The 21,404-nt window shown below is 41.8% G+C and overlaps 1 protein-coding gene across 2 annotated transcripts in view; it reads right to left on the reverse strand.

The window, feature by feature from the left end:
• Positions 1-21,404, reverse strand: part of SKIL (SKI like proto-oncogene) — a 70,660-nt gene that overhangs the window by 32,301 nt on the left and 16,955 nt on the right. For both annotated transcript variants that reach the window (XM_077488001.1, XM_077488000.1), the window contains exon 3: positions 5,100-5,194. In XM_077488001.1, the coding sequence (XP_077344127.1) occupies positions 5,100-5,194 (95 nt within the window). The remainder of the gene's footprint in view (positions 1-5,099; positions 5,195-21,404) is intronic.

The following is a 21,404-nucleotide window of genomic DNA, read 5'->3' on the forward strand; positions in this document are numbered from 1 at the left end:
CATATTTAAATATTCATTCAACCCATTATAGGTACAAGAAGACATTTCTTCCAAAGCGTTTGTATCACTTCAGGTGGTCAGATGTAGAAGCTTACGCATCATTTACCAAGGGAAACAAAGGGAGGGAGAGAAAGCAGATGTGGACCGAAGAAGAAAGAACAAGGTTTAGGATAGAGGAGGACACAGAGTATGGACGACTGGAAAAACTGGGAAAAAAAAAAAAAGTGGTACCACCAGTCGTTTTATCACCAACATCAACATGGATATTTAATGTAGACTGTGCATAGTGGGGGGTCTTATTATCACTTTCATAAATTTGGGGGGGGGGGGGGGGGTGGGTAAGAGTACAAAATTATTTATTATTCAAGGGGGATGGATAAGAGGTCGCACACCAAAAAGCTTGTTTCAAAGTGCAAAGCTCCTTTAGAGAAGCACGATTTTAAGGACTATGCAGGAACCCTTCATGAGGAATTTGATTGCATTTATTTGTTACAGGAATTATTATAGCGCTGGCAATTTATGCAGTGCATTACATTGGTCCCTGCCCTCAAGGACCTTACAATATAAGGTCCCTAACTCAGACATTTTGTGTGTGTATGTATATGTATATATATATATTATATGTATATATATATATATTATATATATATATATATATATATATATATATATATATATATATATATATATATATATATATATATATATATATACACACATACACACACACACACATATATATACATACATACACACACACACACACACACACACACACACACACACACTAGGGCCAATTTAGACAGGAGCCAATTAACACAGTTCTGAAACATTTCTCCTCTATGTGATCGTGTGATAAAAAGAGCTTTGCAGTTTGAAACAAGCTTTTTGTGCTGGCGACCTCTCTTATCCATCTTTTGCAGTCAAAAGTCTGGTCAATGCCAATATGGTGTGCCACAGGAAAAAAAGACTACATCTTCTATTAAATGGGCACCCTAAGATCTGCCATAATTACAGTGCTCCGTTAAAACTGAATTGCAGGCAGTCAGTTAAAATACACAGATGAAATACAAATACGAAAGCTGTTTTTTGTATTTCCAGCCATCCATTCCTGAGATATTCACAGATCTTCCCCACAGGACAGCCCTGTCTAGCAAGAGAGGGGACCTTTCTGTGCTAAAGTTGCACTTTCACTTACAGGTCTCCTCCCTACTCCAACCTTGTGACCAAATTGTCAAGTAGAAGCAGGAGACTGATGAATTCTTCTCTGTCACTTTGCTGTCACCTCATGACAGCATGCTCCTTCCACTGTAGCACATCTAACTAGCTCTCCTTGAGCGGCTTCTCCCTCGTCCTAGTTACTGTACAATAGACTGCAAGAGGCTGATACTTAAAAGGAGAAGTACAGGCAAAGCTCATTAGGCTGTACTTCTCCTGTGGATCACAGGAGTGCAGTTCGTTCTGCACTCCTGTGGCCCTGTTTCAGCCATCAGCGGGCTGAAGTCCGCTGTTGGCTGACATCACTGAACCAGTCCAGGCTGGGGAAAGATCCCAAACATATGGTTGGGACTCACCCAGGAGCATGGACTGACACCTGAATCAGCCTCTACGATTCATACCTATGCAATGTGTATCAGCATGGCTGCTTTTGGTCTCAATCAATGCTGCACGTAACAGGGCGACATCAGAAAATGGAAGCACAGACTGTCACAATATGAAATGCCTTAACCCTTTTATAATAATATGTTATTGATTGGTTTCCTACTACTGTAAAGTACTAACCATTAGCATTTCTAAAAAGGGGCGTCAACAATGGCAGCTTTATTGTCTGGCACAGGTTTAAAGTGCTTAGTTCTGAAGAAGGGTACATGTCCTGCAAAACGCGTCAGCCTTCCAACCGTTCGCTACATGGTTTAAGGACATCGCTTATGGCTGGGGTTAATATGTGACACGCATGTTTGCGAGTAAGCAATTTTTTTTTTATTATTATCATCATCATCATCTAATAAGCCTTCAGCCGGGCATTCAGAGCAAAGGGAATATCTCCTAAACTGTACAGGTTTAGGAGATAATAATTTTATCTACAGGTAAGCCTTATTATAGGCTTACCTGTAGGTAACGAAATGTCAAAATTGGGTATACAACCACTTTAAAGTGGAGCTAAACCCATTGATTTCCGCACTTCGCAAAAAAGTTACATTCAAGGCATGCTATGAATGAATAGTGTCAAAGTTGCTTGTTTATTAAAAGCAAACGGTCAAGCCATCAAATGGCTGGTGCCACAAATGATTATATGTGCAGCACCACAGCAACTGGAGAAGCTAGGACAGCACCTTCATTGGTGGTAAAGGAGAGGAGGGTTTAGTTCTACTTTAAAGTGGTTCTAAAGGTAAAACGTTTTATTACTTTAATGCATTCCCTGAATTGAGGTAAAACAAATGTTCTACAATTTGCTGTTCTCCCTAAACACTTACCTCATTTGATCCAGCGCTGTACCCGGCTGCATCTCTTCTCTCCCTCTATACACAGGGACTGAGGCAGCAGTGGGAGCCATTGGCTCCTACTGCTGTCAATTAAACACTGTAAGGAGAGGTGAAGCGCAGATGTGCTGTGTGTCTATAGACACACACAGCCTGGCTCAGGATCAAGCCCACGTCTTCCCACATAGTAAGCAGCTTGCTACAGTGGCAGACACAGCAGAAGAAAAGCCAAGATCGCTGGCAAGGGGCCCCAGAAGAAGAGGTTCGGGGCCACTCTGTACAATACCATTGTACAGAGCAGGGGAGTTTAAAATGCTTATGTTAATTAAAAAAAATGTGCCTTTAGAAATGCTTTAAGGTCATTGCCACGAGATAGATGATAGAAATTCACCAAGAAATCTGAACACTGGTATATCTTGACACTGCCCGCCTGTATACTTAGTGCTGAGATGCATGCAGCATCCAGAAGAAAACAGGCATTAGGCTAACTGGTGCAATAATCAGCAGCTACATCTTATTAACCCCATCCACTGGGAACCCTGAGGCTGGAGTTGGACCAGGCGGATGTCTCCTCTGTGACACAAGGACAGTCTGGGGGCACAATGATAGTAAAGCAGCTATACTGGGGCCCCATCAGGCAGACTAAACACTACAGATTTTCACACATCAGTGAGCTATACTAATCCTGACAACTAGAAATGTGTCAATGCAATTAATTATTTACATATATAAATGACTCCTACTATTTCCAGATTGAAGGTCTTGTATCATGTAATAGAAATAGAAGTATGCCATTCTAAGAAAAAAAAGTCACATGTGAAAGCTCCGAGACATGCCATGCTCCCAATTTAGTACAGGTTTAATAAGGCATTCCATGCAGAAGACCCGAGATGGAGACATTGATGGACTAGAAACTTCTCTATCAGCTTTGACAGGTATTGCTCATTTTCCTGAATGCGTTTTAATGCATGATCTAAATATATGACAATGTGTGCATAGAGGAGAGATAAAATTATAGCAAGCACAGCAGTTACAAAAAGCGGGGTGTTATCCCACATATCAATGTATTACCAGAGCTCAGACATTTGACACACACCTTACAAAATTTTTAAAATGTGTGCTGTGTATCTACTGAGTTCAACATTCTCAGAAACAAATGCAGGTTTGCTGACCCCCATGAAACAAAAAGCACAGGAGCAAACATTATTAAAATACTCCCCAGGCACATTATGCAAATATGCCCGTCCTGATCTAGAGAACAGGCTTCTGGGTAATGCCATTTACCTACGCCTTCCCACAGGCACAAAACATTTTGTGCAAAAATGTCGCTGTTCCCCGTCAATGCAGCATTGCTGTGGGTAGCCTGCAGAGTGCAATGCTACAGTAAAAGATAGCAAGACACTGGGATGCCAGGGGACTTGGGATGTACTGATGAACATAAAAAAAAAAAAATGACTCCTAAATGTAAATGCATCTGGTCCTTTTTTTGTTTTTACACTGTAAGCTGCCTTGGATTTATCAAACCCTGCTAAAATCATATTATAGCTAAACAGAAAAATTACCAGGACTTCCCCACAGAGGAGCTTCTGAAAGCAGAAGAATGGCTACAGACATTTTAGCATGCTGGTGAAAATTCAATGGGCTGCCCATCGAAAAGGGATTGTTATGTTTTTAGCAGATACTGGTCAACCAAATCACCCAACTGCCATCTTCCCAGTGAAAAACTGTGCACGTGGGTGTCAGGACAAGTCTGATCATAGGAACAGAACAAATTGAACTCCCAGCAAAGCTAGAGAACTGACCACGGTGTGTTCCCCTGCTTAGCGTGGTCAGTTTTTAATAGGATAGCAGAGGGATTGGCAGGAACACCAGGGATTTCACACAAAGGAAACAATACAAAAGAGAACAAGATTTTTTTTTCATACGAGTACATGGTACAACAGGCAATTGTGGTGTGAACCAGCCCTTAGCGTGGAACCCAAATCTTTATTACAATATGACCAGTTAGAGTAGGAAGGGTTACATTACCGCAGCTACAAGAAATCTGTGATGAGAAATACATAAAATACCATCGCTGATTCTATACCTGATTGTCATAATGTTAGGCTGCCATACTGAACCTCTCCCACCAATACCTTGAGTCAAAGCACTGTAGCCAGAGATAGCTAGAGATAGCCAGAGATAGCCATGCAGAATTTCCAGGAGGCGTTCAGAAATGGCAGGTTAACGTTTCTGTTGAGCCAGGTTTTTTTTAGCGCAACCTTTCTTTGTTCACAGAAGAGACAAATCTCAAAAGGTAGCATCTCCTATGACATGGTGCCTAGAGCTCTGCAGGGCTTCCTAGCAGCTGATGCGAGACTCCCTAGAGTAAAGTCACCGCAGCTTGTCTAGCCAATCGGCTACTTGACAATATTCTTAGCTTGACAAAAGGTAATGAGTTGGGGGAACTGAGACAAAAAAAAATATAAAATAAAAAATCTTCCATAATCTACTCCTATCAAAGAAAGCAGCAACTTCATGAATGAAATACACTCAATATAAATAAAAAACACTCAAAAACACAGGGACCAAAACATTCTGCATTTAGAATATATTAAGCTTTATTTTTATTTTTTATACCTGGGATGCAGCACATGTTGTCGACTGGTGCCATCATCTTCCTGTTTGATTATCGGGTACCAAGCCGGCAACTCCAGGGCCTGTATATGTTCTGTCTGAAAATGAACACATGAAGCAAATGAATGATCTCCAAAGAATTGAAAGAAAGGAATCAAAGAGTTGCCATACACTACCCCGGGCTTAAATCTGTTTAAAGACCGGGCCTATTTTTCATACTTGTTTACAAGTTGGAATCTTTTTTTTTTTTGCTAGAATATTACCTTGAACCCCCAAACTATATATATATATATATATATATATATATATATATATATATATATATATATATATATATATATATATATATATATTTTTTTTTTTTTTTTTTTTTTCAAACACCCTAGAGAATAAAATGGCAGTCTCTGCAATACTTTCTGTCACACTGTATTTGTGCAGTGGTCTTACAATCACAGTTTTTTTTTTTTATTAAAAAAATAAAAAAAAGACACCAGTGAAGCTAGCCTTTTTTTTACATTGTGAAAGATGATGTTAAGCCGAGTAAATTGATACCCAATATGTCACGTTTAAAAAATTGTGCCCGCTCGTGGAATGGTGACAAACCTTTATCCTTAAAAATTTCCATGTGTGACGTTAAAAAAAAAAAAAAATTCTACAGGTTGGACGTTTTGAGCTACAGAAGAGGTCCACGGCTAGAATTATTGCTCTCATGATCGCGGCGATACCTCATGTGTGGTTTGAACACTGTTTTCATATGCGGATGCCACTCACGTATGCGTTCGCTTCTGCGCGTGAGCTCAGCGGGGCACGGCGCGTTAAAAAATATTCCTTTTTCCATTATTTCACTTATTTTATACTTTTAGGCCGGGTTCACACCGCTGCGATGCGGGAACGCCGCGAATACTATCTGTATGGCTGAACTCGCAACTCGGAGATCGGATGTGATTTGCGGTGCGAATCACATCCGGATCTCCCCCCGCAGCAGTGTGAACCCAGCCTTACACTGTTTTAACTATACTATATATATAGATTCAGAAATTATGGGACTTCAAGAGAGCAGCAAAAAAGCAACGGTGATTATTCACTGCTTACTTATACAATTTTATTGTAATTTTCATATTGATCTAATGAACTTTGTAAACAAATATTTTTTTTTTCCCCTTCAACAACCAAGTGGTAGCCATGTGAGAAAATTAGCGTGCCATAAGCTGCAGTGACATGAAAATACAGAATACTTTATATTTTATATTTATCCAGCACAAAACATCACTACATCAGTATTAAAAATCAGAAAGCAGATTTGGTTTCTGGGATACTGTTTCCAAGACACAAAGAGGACCCCAATTCCTTTTCCTGATTTTAAATCTATTTTAAATCTCCCATCAAATTCATTATTTAGTTATCTATAAATGAAACACTATGCCAATTCCATTCCGAATAAAACCTATTGACCCCACTCAGGGAGCTTTGGTCTAGAAGGCCTCACCAGTAAACATTTCATATGAGACACATATAGACATTTAAACATTATACTTATGGACCCCGTTCATTAACCTAAAATATATGCTCAAATGGGAATCCTCTCTAGATCATACTCTAGACTTTGAGGAATGGCAGGAGATAAAGAATAATGGCAACAAAATCTCTATCAAAATGTACTCTATAGAAAGAAAATCAATATAAAATATTCAATCAATCATTGGCATCATGCTCCAGAGCTTTTCCAGACAATTAACTCTGCAACCCTATCTATGTGTTGGAGATGCAACAGCCATACAGGTATCTCATATCACATTTTTGGGAATGCTCTACAGAAACCATTTGGGGGGAAAAAAAAAATAAAATAAAATAAAAAAAATGTTGCTGTTTAACATACTATGCTGCCAGCCAATTTCTCTGGGCCCCATTTCCTTTTAGGATTACCCAGGATGATCAAATACTAAATTATCATACCATTTTTTGGACTGCAGCCAGGTGCCTAATTGCAATAAAATGGCGGCATTTAACAGCACCCTCCAAAATAGAAAGTTATTTTTTTTTAAAGTAAATCAGACAACAGTTATCAAGTAGTATAAATAACACCAGAAATAAAATAGGCACCATGTATAAAAAACAGGAGGGAAGCACAGGTGATACAGTAACCAGGTTCTAAATGCTACTTTTCTGGAGCAGATAGGAAAATAAAAGCAATATATTTCACTGTTTCCTAAGGGCAACATCACTTCTCCTCTCTACATGAGCCCAGCAAGACTGATGAACTGCGGTGATGTATGTGCAATCTGAAAGGAGACTTCAAGCATAAAGAGACCCTGTCACCAACATAAAACACTGCACAGACAAAATGTAAGTAATGTAAATCCTTACTTGCACCATTTCTCCTCTCCATAAACAATTCTCTATTCACTTCACCTTTGAACTAGCAAAGTTGCATTAGTCCCAAAAAGTGGCTTCCCACCTCAGATGGCCATAATGAACTTACTTGGCGGTCACTTTTCCCATATTCACCAAGCCTGGTCACCTACAAGCTGTGTTTGTTTAATAAATGGTATTATGTAATCCAGTATTACATTCTAGGTCAACATGACCCAATTATGGAAATCGCCTGCATCAGACATCATCTACATAGTGTGACTTTGTGCTGCAGATGAAGGCAAATGCTGAAAAACCATATGGAGGTTTATTGTGCCCATTTTTCTCATCAATGTTTAGAATGTGCAGCTCTTAACAGAAGATAGATATGCCTATATAAAAAAGGAGAATGTCACACAATGTGACACTAGTTAAATTGCTTCAAAGTCAAAATGACCTTTTCAGGTGCCTCTAGATCTTTCGCAGCCCTCAGTGAGCACAGCAGTCCTATGGGAAGAGAGAAAGGGGGCTGCAGCTCTATGACTTTGAATCACGCTTTCAGCTACTGACAGGAACATATGCTCACATACCAATTCTCTCCCTATACTGTACAACTGCCATAGCATAGTCAGGATTAGAATATCATTGCCTAATGATCGAGGACAATAGCACAGAGTTTTCCAGAATAATTCCTGCATTTAGAAAACTCTTAAACTGAGAAACACCACAGATATACAGTATACATATTAGAGGTCGACCGATATGGGATTTTCTCTGGCCGATGCAGACATTTAGAAATCATGGTGGCCGATATATGATGCCGATTTTTTTTTGGGCCAATATGTTAGGCCGATTTTTTATTTATTTTCCTTTTTTTTTTTTAACCACCCTTCATCTCATAAAATCTAACACACCTTTCCCATTGGGGCGTTTTTAAGGCGCTTTTGGGCTAAAAATAGCGCCTGTAAAGTGCCTGTAAAATGGCTCCCTTGCAGTCTGTGTGAAAGACAGAGTGCTTTCACACGGAGGCGATGCGCTGGCAGGATGTTAAAAAAAAAAAAAAGTCCTGCAAGCAGCACGTTTGGAGTGGTGTATACCGCTCCTCCACCACTCCTGCCCATTGATATGAATGGGCACCACTGCCGAAGCGCATGCAATGCGATTTGGCAGCGGTGCTTCACAGGCGCATTTAACCTCTTCCTCGGCCACTAGCTGGGTTATATGTGCCCCACTAGCAGCCGAATAACACCGCTAAAATTATGGTAAAGCGCCCCTAAAACTAGCAGCGTTTTACCATCAACGACTGCCCGCTCCAGTGTGAAAGCAGCCTTCATAAGTGATACAGAAAATGTTACATTTAAACATTTATTAAACAAAACAAAACAAACCTCCAGTTTACTTGCATGTATGATTTAGATTTAAAAAAAAAAAAATATATATATATATATATATATATATATATATATATATTTATTAAATAAAAAACCAGGTAGTCAAAACTTTTGGATGAGAAAAAAATAATGGGCTAACTTTACTGCTTTCGTTTTTTTTTTTTTTTAAATCAGTGTATTTTTTCCCAAATAAAAATGCATTTGAAAGACTGCTGCGCAAATGGCATGCGACATAAAATATTGCAACAACCGCTATTTTATTCCCTAGGATCTCTGGTGCGCAGTCATGTTGGAACATGAAGGGGCCATCCCTAAAGTGTTCCCACAAAGTTGGAATTGTCCAAAATTGTCTTGGTATGCTGATGCCTTAAGAGGGGTAGGGGTAAGCCCAACCCATAAAAAACAACCCCACACCATAGTCCCCCCTCCACCAAATGATTTCGACTAGTGCACAAAGCAAGGTCTATAAAGACATGGATGAGAGAGTTTGGGGTGGAGGCACTTGACTCGCCTGAGTCCTGACCTCCCGATAGAACACCTTTTGGATAAATTAAAGTGGAGACTTTGATCCAGGCCTTTATGTCCACATCAGTGCTTGACCTCACAAATGCACTTTTGGAAGAATGGTCAAACATTCCCATAGACATACTCCTGAACCTTGCGGACAGCCTTCCCAGAAGAGTTGAAGCTGTTGTTACAAAGGGTGGGCCAACTCAATATTGAACCCTACGGACGAAGACTGGGATGCCATGAAAGTTCATGTGCATGTGAAGGCAGGCATCTCAATAGTTTTGGTACTATAGTGTATATGCTGTTGGAAATTAGCGCAAGTGTAGTACTTCTAAACACGCAGTCAACTCTCCATTTTTGGAATTTTTGTGCACTTTTAATAAAAGAACAAGTCACTGAAACACAAGTGGTTACCCACACAGGGGTTGTTAACCTCTTACCACTGGCCACACGCATATATGAGGCCTTACACAAACACAAACCTGTGCCGAGAGGGAGCACCCCTCGCATAGTGGGGACCGGAAAGCTCCCAGTGCATACTTGCAATCGGTATCTAGAAGTTCTTAAAGGGCTGGGAGGCGGTGGTGGGAAGGGGTTAAGCATCTCTCTGCCATAAGCAATTACTTCAGCCTTCCTCTTTGCAGCAATGCTGCTCTGACTCTCAGACTTCGGCCCTTGTCTCTATCATCCAGAGAGAACTCAAAATCTGGTGCCCACATAAACCATCATTAGCTGCATTAGCTTCCCCATGACTCCTGGGTGGAGACCTTCTTTGGCTTCAGTTCAGTCCTTAACTGTTGCATTGTACAGGTGTGCACAGCCCTGTAAGCATGTGCTGGTCGACAACAAAACATGGACCCAATATCCCCTTCAAGTTTTTATGAAGCCTCCAAGCTCCAGGAGACATAACAGGACTTGCCATCCAAGAAGACAGTGAACAGCCAGTTTCCTCTGTGCCAAACATACAGGGGTTGGAAAAAAAATATGGAAACACTACATGATTTGCAGGTGCGAAAGGGACAAAATGTTGTGCGTTGCAAGCAAAAGTGATGTAACATACTTTTGCTATGTGATAAGACACCTAGCTAACAGGTGGGAAGCCTCACTTTCATCATTCCCCATGTGTGCTGCTGGTAATACGGAGTCATGTCAAAGCTTATTGAGTTTCAGAGGGCAAATTGTTGCTGCCCTCTTAGCTGGTGCCTCTGTGACTGAAGTTACTATTTTATTTGCAGTGTCATGAGGTACGGTATCAAAGGTTATGATGGCATATACAGTTTCCCAGAACACATCATCTGAAAAGCAAAAGTTGTCGTTGTGGTCAACTGACTGAAAGACAAAGGACATTGCGCAGGATTGCGATTCAGACTTTTGCATGAAGAGTGGTATCAGATTCCATTACCCGCCATCCTTATATGGGCCTAAGGAGATCAAACACCCTATATTAAGGTGTGCAAAATTATTAGGCAGTTTCTTTTCCTCAGGCAAAAATGGGCCAAAAAAAAAAAAAAAAAAAAAAGGAAAAGATTAAACTGACTCTGAAAATCAAAAATTGTAAAAAGTCTTTCAGAGGGATGTAATGTAGCACTCTTGAAAATTGCTAAAATATTGGGGTGTGATCACAGAACCATCAAATGTTTTGTTGCAGTCAACAGGATTGCAAGAAACGCAACAAGAAAAAAAAAAAAAAAAGGAAGATGCAAATTATATGCCAAAGATTTGACAAGAATCAAAACGTGGAACTACCAGGAACCCATTATCCTTCAGTGCTGTCATATTTCAGAACTGCAATCTACCTGGAGTGCCAAGAAGTACAAGTTGTTCAGTGCTCAGAGACATGGCCAAGGTAAGGAAGGCTGAAACCTGACCACCACTGAACATGAAACAAGTTGAAATGTCAAGATTGTTCCAAGAAATATCTGAAGACAGATTTTTCTAAGCTTTTTTTTTTGGACTGATGAGATAAGAGTGACTCTTGACAGACCCGATGGATAGGGTTGTGGCTGGATCAGTAATGGGCACAGAGCTCCACTTTAACTCAGATGCCAGCAAGGTGGAGGTGGGGTACTGGTATGGGCTGGTATTATGAAAGAGGAGCTAGTTGTACCTGTTTGGATTGAAAATGAACTCAAATTCAACTCCCAAATCTACTGCCAGTTTTTAGAACACACTTTCTTCAAGCAGTGGTACAGGAAAAAGTCTGAATCTTTAACCACCTTCAGACCGGACCATTTTGCTGGTAAATGACCAGAGGTCTTTTTACAATTTGGCACTGCGCTGCTTTAACTGGTAATTGCGCGGTCATGCAATGTTGTACCCAAACAAAATTTGTGTCCTTTTCTTCCCACAAATAGAGCTTTCTTTTGATGGTATTTGATTGCCTCTGCGATTTTTATTTTTTGCGATATAAACGTAAAAAGACCGCAAATTTTGAAAAAAAATGATATTTTCTACTTTTTGTTATTAGAAAAATCCAATAAACTCAATTTTAGTCATACATTTAGGCCAAAATGTATTCAGCCACATGTCTTTGGTAAAAAAAAAGTCAATAATTGTATATTTATTGGTTTGCGCAAAAATTGTCACATCTACAAACTAAGGTACGTTTTCTGGAATTTACGCAGCTTTTAGTTTACGACTGCCTATCTCATTTCTTGAGGTGCTAAAATGGCAGGGCAGTACAAAACCCCCCCAAATGACCCCATTTTGGAAAGTAGACACCCTGAGGAAATTGATAAGTGGCATGTTGAGCCCATTGAATATTTTATTTTTTTGCCTCAAGCGATTGAATAATGACAAAAAAAATTATTTTTTTTTTTTTTTTTTTTTTACACAAAGTTGTCACTAAATGATATATTGCTCACACATGCTATGGGCATATGTGAAATTACACCCCAAAATAAATTCTGCTGCTTCTCCTGAGTACGGGGATACCACATATGTGGGACTTTTTGGGAGCCAAGAACCGCCTTCAGGTTTTCTAAGGGCGTAAATATTTGACTTCACTCCTCACTACCTATTACAGTTTTGAAGGCCATAAAATGCCAAGATGGCACAAAACCCCCACAAATGACCCCATTTTAGAAAGTAGACACCCCAAGCTATTTGCTGAGAGGCATGTTGAGTCCATGGAATATTTTATATTTTGCCACAAGTTGCGGGAAAATTACAAACTTTTTTTTTTTTTTTTCACAAAGTTGTCACTAAATGATATATTGCTCACGCATGCCATGGGCATATGTGAAATGACACCCCAAAATAAATTCTGCTGCTTCTCCTGAGTACGGGGATACCACATATGTGGGACTTTTTGGGAGCCTAGCCGCGTACGGGGCCCCGAAAACCAAGCACCGCCTTCAGGCTTTCTAAGGGCGTTACAGTTTTGAAGGCCATAAAATGCCAAGATGGCACAAACCCCCCCCCCCCAAATGACCCCATTTTGGAAAGTAGACACCCCTAAATTTAGGGGTACACTAGTGAGACTAGGTAATAAATGGCGGGTGCCCTGAAACTATAAAAAAAATAACTAACTAACCAATCAGCGTCACCTGTAACAGTTATATGGTGATCACTGGTGAAAGGGTTAACTAGGGGGCAATCAGGGGGCTTTATGCGGTAGTATATGGGGGTCCCTGGCGCTATAAAAAGCTGCGGCGAACCTAAATACCTACCTGCCTAACTAGCGTCACCTGTGACACTAATACAGCGATCAGAAAAACGATCGCTTATTAGGCTGGGTTCACACTGGAGCGATGCGGGAACGCCACGAATCCGCGGCGGGTTCCCGCATCGCATGCCTCCCGGCGGCAGTTCACACTGCCCTATGCGAACTGCTGGGAGTGTCAGTGAAATGTTAATGACACCCCCAGATCAGTTTGCATATCGCAGTGCGATCTGCAAACTCGGATCGCATGGTGTGAACACCCATGCGATCCGATTCTGCTGCGGACCAAAAAAAGGGTCCCGTGCGAGTTTGCGGCGGGTGCGACACGAATTCAGCCATACTATCTGTATGGCTGAACTCGAATCGCACAGAGATCGGATGTGATTTGCACTGCAGTGCGGTGCGAATCACATCCGTTCTCATAAACCGCTGCAATGTGAACCCAGCCTTAGTGACACTGGCGACGGGGGGTGATCACGGGGTTAAACCTTTATTGGGGGGGTTAGGGGGGTACCTTAGAACTAAAGGGGGCTAACCCTAACTGCCCTAACAGTTATTACAGTCACAAATGACACCCGCCGGGTGATCAGGGGGTTAAACCTTTATTAAGTAATAAATGGCGGGTGCCCTGAAACTATAAAAAAATAACTAACCAACCAGCGTCACCTGTAACAGTTATATGGTGATCACTGGTGAAAGGGTTAACTAGGGGGCAATCAGGGGGCTTTATGCGGTAGTATATGGGGGTCCCTGGCGCTATAAAAAGCTGCGGCGAACCTAAATACCTACCTGCCTAACTAGCGTCACCTGTGACACTAATACGGCGATCAGAAAAATGATCGCTTATTAGGCTGGGTTCACACTGGAGCGATGCGGAAACGCCACGAATCCGCGGCGGGTTCCGCATCGCATGCCTCCCGGCGGCAGTTCACACTGCCCTATGCGAACTGCTGGGAGTGTCAGTGAAATGTTACTGACACCCCCAGATCAGTTCGCATATCGCAGTGCGATCTGCAAACTCGGATCGCATGGTGTGAACACCCATGCGATCCGATTCTGCTGCGGGCCAAAAAAAGGGTCCCGTGCGAATTTGCGGCGGGTGCGGCGGGTGTGGCGGGTGCGGTGAATGGCTGAACTCGAATCGCACAGAGATCGGATGTGATTTGCACTGCAGTGCGGTGCGAATCACATTCGTTCTCATAAACCGCTGCAATGTGAACCCTGCCTTAGTGACACTGGCGACGGGGGGTGATCACGGGGTTAAACCTTTATTGGGGGGGTTAGGGGGGCACATTAGAACTAAAGGGGGCTAACCCTAACTGCCCTAACAGTTATTACAGTCACAAATGACACCAATGCAAAAAAAAAAAAAAAAAAAAAAAGCAATTGGTGTCACTGTGACTGGGGGGGCAGGGGTAATTGGGGGGTGATCGGGGGGTAAAGGGGGGGTGTGAGTGTGCCTGGCATGTTCTACTGTGTAGTGTAGTGCTTGTGCAACTCACCGATGCTCTCTCCTCGGTGCCGGAACGAAAACTACCGACACGGAGGAGAGAATACATCACTTCCTCTCCTGTGTTTACATTACAGGAGAGGAAGTGATGTCACCGGACAATTTCATTCGCCGGGAGCGATCGCGAGGGGGTGGCCATGAATGAATGGCCGTCCCCTCGTCCGGGATCGCTCCCGAACGAATACCGACCGCCGCAGGCACCGGGCGGGGGCCCGATCGGGTCCCCGACCGGCGGGCAGGCAAGGACGTACATGTAAGCCCTTATGCCTGCCCGTGCCATTCTGCCGACGTACATCGGCGTGCGGCGGTCGGCAAGTGGTTAAAGAAAACCACGATGATATTTATGCAGGACAAAGCTCCATCCCATGCATCGAAGTGCTCCACTACGTGGCTAGCCAGTAAAGGCCTTAAAAGATGAAAGTATAATGATACGGTCCCCTTCCTCACCTGACCTAAACCCTATTGAGAACTTGTGGGCCCTTCTTAAAAAACTGGAGATTTTTTTGTTATGTCATAAATGTGTATTTGTAAATTTTGCGTTGTTTATTATTCTCACATTAAGGTCGGTTCACACTGGTCCAACACAACAGTCGTATGATTGTAGATCTGACTTTGCCCTGCGACTTCATGTCCGACCTACGCCCGACTTCAGGCGAACAGGATCAGACTTTGACCCCGACAATACTGGTAGAAATCTTGAGGAGGAACCCCTTGCCAAAATAAAAAAAATAAAAAAACTGTGTAGGCTCCATACTCACATAGGGTGGGGGGCTGGGATCTGGGGGCCCGTCCTTGTCAAAAGGGGGCTTCCAGATTCCAATAAGCCCCCCCCGCCCGTAGACCTACAACGACCACTGCCCACGGTTGTCAGGAAAAAGCCCCTGTCCCCAGAGGGACAAGAACTTATTTAGGACAACAGGCGCCCCACGATTCTGTTTGTGCGACTTTACAGCACTTAAATCGCAGCGATTTCGCCCACAAATTGGATCACTCAGATGTGAACGGAGCCTGCCAGATGAAAACAAGTGAGATGAGAACATTTTTGTTTGTTTTTCACTTAGTTGCATAATTCTGCACACTAAGTGCCCGTTCACACTACCGCGACTTGTCAGGCGACTTAGCCGCCTGACAAGTCGCGCTCCGTTCTGTACTATGGAACCGTTCTAATAGGAGCGACTCAAGTCGCTCCGACTTAGAAAAAGGTTCCTGTAGTATTTTCGGGGCGACTTCAGGCGACTTGCATTGACTTCTATACAGAAGTCATTTTGCAAGTCGCCGCTGAAGTCGTGTGCAGGTCGCGTCTGTGAGTCGCGCTGCAAGTCGCGTCGCCCCTGTGTGAACGGGCACTAATAGTTGCCCAATAATTGCTCACACAGATTCTCCTAAGAAAGCCAAAACCTCTCTCTCTCTCTCTTTCTTCAATATTCAGGTTTGAGGTTTAAAGCGGGAGTCCACCGGGACTCCGCGTTTTTTTTTTTTTTTTAAAAGCCAGCAGCTACAAATACTGCAGCTGCTGACTTTTAAATAGTGACACTTACCTGTCCAGCGCGCCCGCGATGTCGGCACCCGAAGCCGATCGCTCGCTCGGCTGCCGGGTCCCGCCGCCATCTTGGGTATGGGAATCAGGAAATGGAGCCTTTCGGCTTCATTTCCCAATTCCCTACTGCGCATGCGCGAGCCGCGCGGCGCAATCCAGATGGTCCCCGCTGCCTCTGGGAGCTGTGTGTTTCCCAGCAGGCAGCGGGGCACTTGCTGAAGGGGGCGGGCGCTTGCGGAACGGGGGCGTAACCTACGCTCGTTCCGCAGAGAGCTAGCCCGGAAGTGGGTGCAGTTACCTGGATTATCCAGGTAACTGCACCCCCCTCCCCCCTGAAAGGTGCCGATTGTGGCGCCGGAGGGGGGGGGATTCCGATGAGCGGAGGTCCATTTTAGGGTGGACCTCCGCTTTAAAATTATGAAATGAATCCTCAAAACTACAACTTGCCTAATAATTGTGCGTACAGTGTGTCAAGGATCACCAGCGCAGCCATATAAAAACAGAAACAGACCTTTTTCTCAAAAACGGCAAACCAATAATCTCAGAACTTTTAGATATTTTCCCCGCAGAGACACACGCAGAAACACCTCGACAGTACAATTCAGCAGCTCAAACATGTTTTCCTCATACACCGGTCTCATCCTCAACTCCTACAACACTGCTCTATAGTGTTTCCTATATTTAAAAATCCCACATACAGGGCCATTAGCCCCCTACTGCACCTTAAAGGAGCCACAAACAAAATAAGAGATATTTTGCCCATCCAGGATCCATCCCTGGCATCCTGTATAGTTTTAGGCACTTGCAAAAAAAATAAAAAATCTAAACCAAATTAGATTTTGGGGTGTCCAACTGTGGCCTTTAAAACTATAATCAAGAGAGCAACAAAGGAAGAAACCATGGCTCTCTTCAGAGAAACAGTGGACGAGTGACATAACCATCCAGGGATAGAAAGTAGCTTATTTATAGAATTACCAGGTGAAAAAGCAAAACCTTAAAGTGGTTGTAAACCCAATTCATGAAATTTGACCTAAGCACATATATCTGTAGCGTTTACTTATCTCTCTCCAAAGCTCCAGGGTCACTTCTGACAAGTTGTGACACACAAGATAACAGAAGCTGAAAATTTGTATTGGGGAGGGAGCTTAGGAGGTAGATAGGCAGAGAGCTTGTCTATTCACAGAACAGCTCTGCATGTTCCTTTGTTCCTCTATGTGGAGGGGGGGGGTGCCTTTCCTCCAATCAGCAGTGAGAGCCCAGACTCCACACCCACTGCTGAATGAGGAAACAAAATTTTGTAGCACTTTCTAGAGTCTAGAAAGGGAAAGACAGCAGATATACAAGTAAAACTTATGAAGGCAGATTTATAGACAATTATAGACACTCACTCGGGTTGAACTGGATGGACTGGTGTCTTTATTCAACCTAACTATGCAACTATATATATATATATGTATGTCAATTTTAATGTTTTGAAATTTTCCCCAAAAATACTCAAAATAAGAACATTCCATTCAAAAAGCTATGATGACGGATATTCACCATAATGGCCATGTCGCCAGCAAAGAGAGCTGAAAATCACAATTGTTCTGGCAAATACTCCATGTGTTGTAGCTTAGTGAATTAAGCCGAATGCGAAGTTCTGCGCAGAGTAACTTCTAAAAAGAACATAAAGTACTGGCGTAGCCAGGGGAATTCAGCAAGATCTCTCTTTACTGACAGCATGATTTCACACAGACAGGTGTGAAATTTATTTTCAAAGCTAACCTCTGCTGCAAAATGAGCAATTAATAGTAAACTACAAAATTTTAAATATAGACCCAACATAATGAACACTGCTCGTTAATTAGCAAGGGAATATAAATCACCTACATGCTGCAGGTAAATGAACTGGAAATGCCAGGTAAGAAACAAACCAGCAGCTCACCTGTAGTTAAAATGACAGAGAAGAGACTGGGCTGGAACTACTGCACAGCCTTGAACACAGAGTATTTCAGCAGCTATTACAGGGCACAGACCTTTAATCTAGGTACATGGTAGCAGCATTACACATCTGATCACACCTAAAAAGAAAAACAGCTCTTGGTACATTCATTAGCTCAGCATCTTAGGATGAGCTGAAGAAGCTTTATTTTAGAAGTGCATAATGTGTGTCTAACTGCAATCGTTTCTGCAGGCTTTGAGGAACACCTTCCCTGGGTGAAGCATGCACAGGCAAAGGCTCTTTATATATACAAATCGCCGCAGCTTGCTCTCCCCATCAATTTTAGAAATCATAGATATAATCAAATGTTCAGGTTTTGTGCTAGGATTAATACTCCCCATTTGTGAATCGTAAATACGTAATGACACATTTATTGGCAGTCAGGATCTCTCGGCTTTATTATTTTTGACATCTAATAAGAGAATATCTGAACGTTACACTTCTATGAATTACATTGTACCTTTTATATTGCTGCTCTAACTCATTATGTTTTATTAAAGGATGTTTCATCTGAAGATTTTTAATCTATTTTAACGTTTTTTCACTTTGATTGAATAGCACAAAAAAAAAAAAAAAAAAAAGTATAAAATCAGAGATAAGGGCTTCTGTGGTCTGAATGACCTTGGGAGGATGAAACGTGTAGTATACTTTGGTAATACAAGCTATTAAACTAGTATTTAACCCAAACAGCAAACATTTGTAATTGCAGCTTACCAATTCTTAGATGTGATGGCTGCATTTTTCCTCCTTTCTTTTATGGTCACCTGGTGATCTGGCCAGTAAGTCTGTTTTGCAACAGAACAGGCTGCCCTGCAGTAGTAGCAGTTAGAGGGTTTAGATAAGCCATTTAACTCTAACAGGGGTGTTTACAATGATCAGTTTTTATCCATTTATGTAAAAAATGCTATGCCAAAAGGGGAAAGAAAAAATAAATAAATAAAAATGTTGCTGTAACTAGAGATGCACCAAAATTTCGGCAGCCGAAAAAGGTTGTTTTTTGCATTTTCCTGACAAAGGAAAAAAAAAGGGTGCCCACAATGGTGCTGATATTTTGCCATGATTTTACACGTTAATAAAGGAGGTATGTTACTGGCCAGATAACCAGGTGAAAACAGAAGCGAAAAAAAGCCTAAAAACGAATGCAGCCATCATATCTGATGATTGGTAAGCTGCAATATATAAAATCTTTGGTTTTGAGATTAATTGGATTTGAGACTTGCTTTAAGGCAAGTGCGGACTAACATTCAGGTGCTGCACGTTGTTTCGGCCACTGTGTGTGATATACAGTGAGCAGGGGTGTACAATACAGGGTCTAGTAACAACCCACAGAGTACAGGGGTTAGGAGTGCTCAAATTGTTACTAAACCCACAACAGTAAAACCATTCTGTATATGCAGAAAAGCATGGTTGTTACACATTGTGTAAAAAGGCGGTTTGATTTTGTCTTCTCTGATCATCCCCTTCTTCCACAGCCCCCAATCCATCTCCTGATAAAACAGAGCCTTTGGAGTAACTCTGCACATGCTCAGTTTGGTGTGTATTGCTAAAGAGTATTTTTTTTCTTGGGAAGATGCATGTGATCAGCGTAAGGCCAATCAGCACTGTCCAGAAAGAAGGGCCAAGGGTCCTGCAGTCTCATAGGACAGTCAGAGGAGAATTAAAACTCCTCCTACAAGCTTTAACCAGGGGTCGACCAGACACTGATAAGTCATAAGACTGCTATATACTGCTGATGGGAAAAAAAAGGTATTCAGCAGTTAAAATAATTGCATTTCCATATTCTGTGTACTGTGGGAGGCCAGATTGAATGCCGGGTCCTGTGTTCAGTAACACTTTAATGTCAGGCGTGTTTAACATGAGCTGGCAGTAGTCAGGAGTGCAGGAGCCAAGTGTGCGCAACGTACAGTGTGCAGGGGCCAGGAGTGCGTAACACAGAACAGGGGTCAGGAGTGAACAGAGAAAAAGTGTACAATTCAAAAAAGCAGAGGTTAGGAAAATGTAATACAGAGAGTGCAGGGGTCAAGAGTACACAAAGCCCAGTGGTCAGAAGTGTGTAAAATACAGAGGGCTGGGCATGGATACATAACACGTAAAATGCAGGGTTCAGAAGAATTTACCACACAGAGCAAAGTGCAGGAGTATGTAATGCACAGAGTACATGGGTCAGGAGTATATAATGCACAGTGTACATGGGTCAGGAGTATATAATGCACAGTGTACATGGGTCAGGAGTATATAATGCACAGTGGTTGGGGGGATAACACGCAGACTGCGGGGTCAGGAATGAGTAGTACAAGCATGCAGAGTTGTACAATGCACACAAGGGCCAGGAGTACTTAAATGCAAAAAGTGCAGGGGTCAGACATACATAACACACCTTTGTCACATCCCTTCCTGCAGGCCTATGCCCTTTCCTAATGGGTGTCCCAAATGATGCACAATTATTATTCTTTTTTTTTTACATGCTGCCTTTACCTTTTGGTGGTTAGTGACAAGACTGCTTTTTAACATGAATGTCAATAGGTTTGTTATATTTACACATATTTTCCATCAACTAATGTACTTACTGAGAACCAGAATGTGGCAATACAAAAGATCTCACGTGAAGCCACTGTCCATAGCGACCAATCAAAATTCAGGAACAATTATTTTACTGCTAATTAAAATTTGAAAGCAAAAAATATATATTTACATTTTTTTCAATTAACAATAAAGCTTGTTCTTTTGTCTTCTCTCTCTTTTTTTTTTTTTTTTTTTTTACTATAAAGACAAGTAGATATCTATACATCTTGATACAATTTGCCTAAACTTTTTTTTTTTTTTTTTTTTTTTTTTTATATTAAAAGTTAAAAAAAAAAAAAAAAAAAAAAAAAAAATCGGTCTTCTAAATTTACTTGGTTCAAAAGTAACAATAACCAAGGGAACACTTTAACTACAACATTTATATATAAGATTATCTGTGCCAGATACCCGCTGGGTATTTATTTAACTCATAATTTTACCCACTGCAATATGAAAACAATGACGCCCCTCTAGTAAATACTGCTAAAAACAAAAACAAAAAAAAACACACACACACACACACACACACACACACACACACACACTAAAATATTTCTAGGCAAAGATTATTTTTCAGATAGGAGTAGGTGATGATTAAAGAGACACACAAGGAAGTCCTTTCAAAGATTAGGAAATCCTCTCCTAAAGGGCTTGTTCACATTGCATGCAGAAACTTGCGTGTCCCTGAACCTGTTCATTGTAGGTCTCTGCAAGGGCACATAGAAAACAATTGATCTCTATGTGCCCTGTCCTCACCAAAATGGAGCAGAGTGTTGTAGAAAACATGCATTGGAGCTAACC

Source organism: Lithobates pipiens, unplaced genomic scaffold, assembly GCF_037356315.1.
Source record: "Lithobates pipiens isolate NorthernLeopardFrog02 unplaced genomic scaffold, aLitPip1_a1.2 Scaffold_18, whole genome shotgun sequence".
Classification (NCBI taxonomy): Eukaryota; Metazoa; Chordata; class Amphibia; order Anura; family Ranidae; genus Lithobates; species Lithobates pipiens.